Here is a 5,986-nt window from a genome sequence, read left to right as displayed (position 1 = left end):
AAGGAGTAGAATATTAGTATTTGTTAGTGAAGTATCTTGATCCCAGAAGTACCTATGATAGAGAAAGTAGAAAGAGACCAACCAAAGAGCAGCTGGCTGGTGCAGTGGAATGCAGGTGAGTCACTTAGTGAAGGAGTGAATCTTCGCTGAGATCAGCCTGTTGCAGGGCTTCCAGGAAGAGAAAAAATATGGACCGAGAGTACAGCCCAGGGTGAACAGACAAATGATTGTATGAATATTCTTCAGACCACAGAGGGCCGTGGACACTTGACCTCAATGACCTTTTGCAACAGACCATGATCTGTTCTGCCACATCCCAGATGACTTGAGCATCACAGCTTCTATCAGGCTCAACTTTTGCAGAAAGAGCAAAGGAAGGCCATGGAGAATTTCCCTTCAAAAATTATATCTGAGTCGATCTTTTTAGCAAACCCTGAACCCCACTAACTTTATCCAGAGTTCTAATAAGCCAATTCCCATTCCACTTTAATATTAATGTTTAGCTTTAATATTATGATTAATTTTGATTACTTATTGTTAATTGATAGATTTCCATAATATGTATGTTACATCCATTCAATATCAACATCTATCAGGTAGAGCTAATTAAATTCTGGAGTAGCTGAATGTGTGTGAGGTGGCTTTGATTGTATAAATTATGTGGAAGACAGAAAGTGAGAAAAGAATAGGAAATTTTTGAGAAGGAAAGAAGGCAATAGAAGAAAAACTACTGTAAGTGGTGCACTCTAATCAGAGAACAGTTTTCTAAGTTACATTCTTTTATACAAATTCATAATTTCTTTTTTAATGAATATGTTTGTAGGAATAGCAGAAATAAAAGTCAATGTTTTTACTGCTACTATTAAAATGATATTCCTGAATTTTGATTTAAGCATATCCCCAGGAAATTATTCCATGAAATAAAGTGGGAATCTCTTCAAAACTAAAAATATGGCATATGTGCTATATAACAATCTATTACAAAATATAAATGGTGAAAAAGGAGGCATTGGAAAAAATAAACTGAACATTCTAAGTTCTTTACTTGGCTAGTTTCATGTGATACTGTTATATTTGTCTTTAAATATGTAATAACTTCATTTCCCTAACTAAGATTACTTTATGAATAAGCACAAATTTTGATAATACAATGGAAATATAAAATAATGAGGTGAAAATTTTGTAATTTTATAACAGTCTGATACACATTTTATATCAGTTAGTTTATACCTAATTGGATACAAGTACTTGAGTAATAATAAAACACGATTAATTAGAAAATATTCTAATGAAAAATAGTAAGCTTGATCCACACTTTAAAACTTCAAAACATGCTCTGTTTAGTCAAGAAAATTAAGGCAACAATCCTAGAAATAAAGGGACCATTTTCCTAGTAATCGCATTCCATAAAGCCCTCTTTACTTCCTTATTCCTGAGGCTGTAGATCAGAGGATTCAACATGGGGATCACCACTGTGTAGAACACAGAAGCCACTTTGTCCTGATTCAAAGAGTAGCTGGAAGTAGGTCTCAGGTAAGTGTAGATGGAAGTGGAATAGAACAGGATGATGGCTGTCAGATGAGACACACATGTGGAGAATGCTTTGCGCCTCCCCTCCCTTGAATGCATATGGAAGATGGAGAAGAGAATGTAGCAGTAGGAGGTGAGAATCACCAGCAGAGCCCCAACCATATTCACACCAGCGAATGTGGACAAGATGCTTTCGTACAGGTGTGTGTCAGAACATGAGAGCTTAAAAATTGGAGGACTGTCACAGAAGAAGTGATGGATGACGTTGGAACTGCAGAATGACAAGCTGCTCACATAACCTGTGTGAACCACAGAGTTCAACAGTCCTGCTGTAAAAGCCCCTGCTGCCATTTTTAGGCAGACCATCCTGGACATGATCAAGGAGTAAAGGAGAGGGTTGCATATGGCCACATAGCGGTCATGGGCCATTAACCCAAAAAGGATGCATTCAATTGTAGCAAAGGCTATAAAGAAGTACATCTGCAGAAAGCAGCCAGCAAAGGAGATGGTTTTCTTCTCTGATAAAAAGTCTACCAGCATCTTTGGGGTGATGGTGGATGAATAACAAACATCCACAAAGGACAGGTTAGCCAGGAAGAAATACATGGGTGTGTGAAGTCGGGAATCCATTCTGATTAAGAGGATCATCCCAACATTCCCCACAACTGTAAGCATATAAATCATAGAAAAAAGGCAAAAGAGGATAACCTGTAGCTCCAGTGTGTCTGCTAATCCCAACAGAATGAACTCTGTCAATGAAGTATAATTTTTTCTGGCCATTTATTACAGATATATTATGTGTCAACTTGCATTAGATGGAAACATTTCACTGCTCTATGCTTACATGAAGTAATAGGAATGTTAATGAGGTTAGTGACATATGAGGGGGAAGCTTTGGATAATAGAGTATAGTAAATAGAGCAACTGAAATAATGTAGAAATTAGTGAAAAAATGAATATACGTTGGAGTTTATTAAGCAATTCTCCATATTAAGTGTCCACAAATCCTTGGTCTAAGTCAACTTATTTCACTTCAGTTTTGTGCAAATGCAACATTCCTGTTCCATTCTTTCTCTTATTGCCCATATCCAAAATATACATTTCAGAACTAACCTTGCTGAAGTCTTTCTCATTTTCTGAGGAGGTATTTGTTTAACTCAAATACATTTTTATTCTCACAAAGATGATTCTTTATATTCTTCATTTTCAAAATTTATGACTTGCCACCCGGACATCACTTTTGTGTTCTCCAAGCAGCAAACATAGTCTGTTTAAAATAACCACTGCTTTGACACCTATTATATTCTTGAGATTATTATGTAGTATTTTAAAAGTTAGCCACACAACTGTTCTCATTAACAAAACATATTATCAAATCAGTGGCCTATAATAGCAGTCACTATACCTGTCCTCAGCAGGGAACAATAGAGACAGAAGCATGTACCCAATAACATCCTTCCCAGTACTAATTCATCTGGTCTATTGTTTTCTTTCTTATCAGAATCTTCTCTAATAACTCAGTTGAGGCATAAAAATTATAAAGAGACAATTTTCATGTTTGAAGTGAAATGAAACCAGAGATAGTACGGATTCTTTCTGTGAAAACCTTGAGACACATCTTGAATATATAACAAGCTGGATTTTTTTTTCCTGAAAGAGGGTTGGGTAACCATGGGGACTAGACTATAGCTTTTAATTGTGAGTCAATCCTCTAATGGCAGAAACTCCATTCTCAAAAGTAATTAAAATGTGATCACACACAGGTAGATGGAATCACACACTGTGGATTTGCATCATAACTTGATTATGTATCTCTGTGTTACTTGAAAGTTGCTTTTCAAAGATAAAAATTTTTTAAATGGCTATTTACTTGCCTATATTTTAATAATTTTAGCTTATTCCAAAAAGGGTATATAACCCACTACAAAACTATAATTCCCCCCCCCCAACCATGTATGCATAAGTCTGAGTGTGTGTGTGAGTGTAAATGTGTGTATATGTAACTCACCACATTTCTGGGTAAGTTTAACCTGAAATCCACCGCTGTTTGAGTGAAATAAATTGAAGAGATGCTGACTACTAAGTTCATGAATATTCTTCTGACCAACGGGAATTATGTGGGCCACAAAGGGACCTAGATGTCTGAGCTGGATGACAACTTAATGACAGGTCATGAGGTCAGCTTTACCTCATCCCAGTTCACTTGAACACCACAGCTTTTATCAGGTGCCACTTCAGCAGCAAGTGCAAGGCAAGGGCCATGGGGAATTTCTCTCCAAAAACTATACAATAAAGTTAATATCTTAACAAGAGCTGCTGCTGCTGCTGCTAAGTCGCTTCAGTCGTGTCCAACTCTGTGCGACCCCATAGATGGCAGCCTACCAGGCTCCCCATCCCTGGGATTCTCCAGGCAAGGACACTGGAGTGGGTTGCCATTTCCTTCTCCAATGCATGAAAGTGAAAAGTGAAAGTGAAGTCACTCAGTTGTGTCTGACTCTTAGTGACCCCATGGAGTGCAGCCTACCAGGCTCCTCCATCCATGGGATTTTCCAGGCAAGAACACTGGAGTGGGACCCCCTCTCAATTTCCTCCTGAGTTCTATTAAGTCACTCCCATTCCACTTTCACATTAAGGCTTACTTTTAATAGTCAGATTAACTTTAAAGGATTTTGTTGGTAGTTGACAGAAGATTACCATAAGCAGGAAATCCATGAGTCTATTATACAGAATATGTCATTTTCACCCATTAAACACTGATATACCTGTTTTGGGACTATGCCCTGATTAAACATAACTGAGTGTGTGTTCATGTGGCTTTGTGTATATGTATCATTCTGGAGGAGAGACTCCTAGAAGAATAGGAAATGTTTAAGAAGGAAAGAAAGGAATAGAAAAAAAAACTAGCCTAATTGTACTTTTTAACCAAACAGCTGTTTTCTATATAGAACACTGCCACACAATTCATATTTATACTTTAGTGAATATGTATGCATTTGTGGAAATAAAGGAAAAAAAGTTGAAGAGTTTACTATGACATTTAAAATAACATTCTTGAATTTTATTTAAGCATATCACCAGGAAATGATTCAGCAAAATAAAATGGAACTATATAATGAATTTAAAATATTTTGCCACTGGTGATATATATCACTTGCAAATCATAAACGGTGAAAACAAACACATCAAAAAAAGGAAAAGTCATTAAATGGTTTGTTTCATGTGACCTTGTTACTTTTGTCTCTATATACTTAGTCCTTTATTTCCCTAATCTAAATTTCTTTATAAATAAGCCCTATTTTAAGGAGCTAGTGAAATATGCAATGATTAGAAGAAAACTCTATGCTCTTACCTAATAAGGATAAATTATATTCATCAAATAAATGCTGTATAATATTAACCTATATGCAGAGTACATCATGAGAAATGCAGGAATGGAAGAAGCATAAGCTGGAATCAAGATTACCAGGAGAAATATCAATAACCTCAGATATGCAGATGACACCACCCTTATGGCAGAAAGTGAAGAACTAAAGAGCCTCTTGATGAAAGTGAAAGAGGAGAGTGAAAAAGTTGGCTTAAAACTGAACATTCAGAAAACTAAGATCATGGTATCTGGTCCCATCACTTCATGGCAAATAAATGGAGAAACAGTAACCAACTATTTTGGGGATCTCCAAAATCACTGCAGATGCTGACTGCAGCCATAAAATTAAAAAAAAATGTTTGCTCCTTGGAAGAAAAGTTATGAACAATCTAGACAGTCTATTAAAAAGTAGAGAGATTACTTTTCCAACAAAGGACCGTCTAGTCAAAGCTATGGTTTTTCCAGTAGTCATATATGGATGTGAGAGTTGAACTATAAAGAAAGCTGAGTGCTGAAGAATTGATGCTTTTGAACTGTGGTGTTGGAGAAAAGTTTTGAAAGTCCCTTGGACTGCAAGGAGATCCAACCAGTCCATCCTAAAGGAAATAAGTCCTGAATATCCATTGGAAGGAATAATGCTGAAGCTGAAACTCCAATCCTTTGGCCACCTGATGTGAAGAACCGACTCCTTTGAAAAGACCCTGATGGTGGGAAAGATTGAAGGTGGGAGGCAAAGGGGACGACAGAGGATGAGATGATTTGATGGCATTACTGACTCAATGGACATGAGTTTGAGTTAACTCTGGGAGTTGGTGATGAACAGGGAAGCCTGGCATGCTGCAGTCCATGGGGTCGCAAAGAGTCAGACACGACTGAGCCACTGAACTGAATTGAGTATTAAAAGAACATGATTACATAGACAGTGATCTAATGAAAATAAGTTTGACCAGTATTTCAAATTTCAAGACATAGTCTATTTAGGCCTGAACCACTCACAAAATAAAGGAACCCTTTTCCTAGTAATTATATTTCATAAACCCCTTTTTATATCCTTATTTCTGAGGCTGTAGATCAGAGGATTCAACATGGGGA

General features: G+C 36.8%; 1 protein-coding gene across 1 annotated transcript; it reads right to left on the bottom strand.

The window, feature by feature from the left end:
• Positions 1–1,353: 1,353 nt before the first annotated feature.
• On the bottom strand, positions 1,354–2,310 carry LOC113906047 (olfactory receptor 5F1-like). The gene has a single exon (XM_027564061.1). The coding sequence runs from the start codon at positions 2,308–2,310 to the stop codon at positions 1,354–1,356; it is 957 nt and encodes a 318-aa protein (XP_027419862.1).
• Positions 2,311–5,986: the final 3,676 nt, after the last annotated feature.

This window comes from Bos indicus x Bos taurus, chromosome 15, assembly GCF_003369695.1.
Source record: "Bos indicus x Bos taurus breed Angus x Brahman F1 hybrid chromosome 15, Bos_hybrid_MaternalHap_v2.0, whole genome shotgun sequence".
Taxonomy (NCBI): domain Eukaryota; kingdom Metazoa; phylum Chordata; class Mammalia; order Artiodactyla; family Bovidae; genus Bos; species Bos indicus x Bos taurus.
The sequence above is the reverse complement of the archived record's forward strand: the minus strand, read 5'-3'. Positions and strand labels throughout refer to the sequence as shown.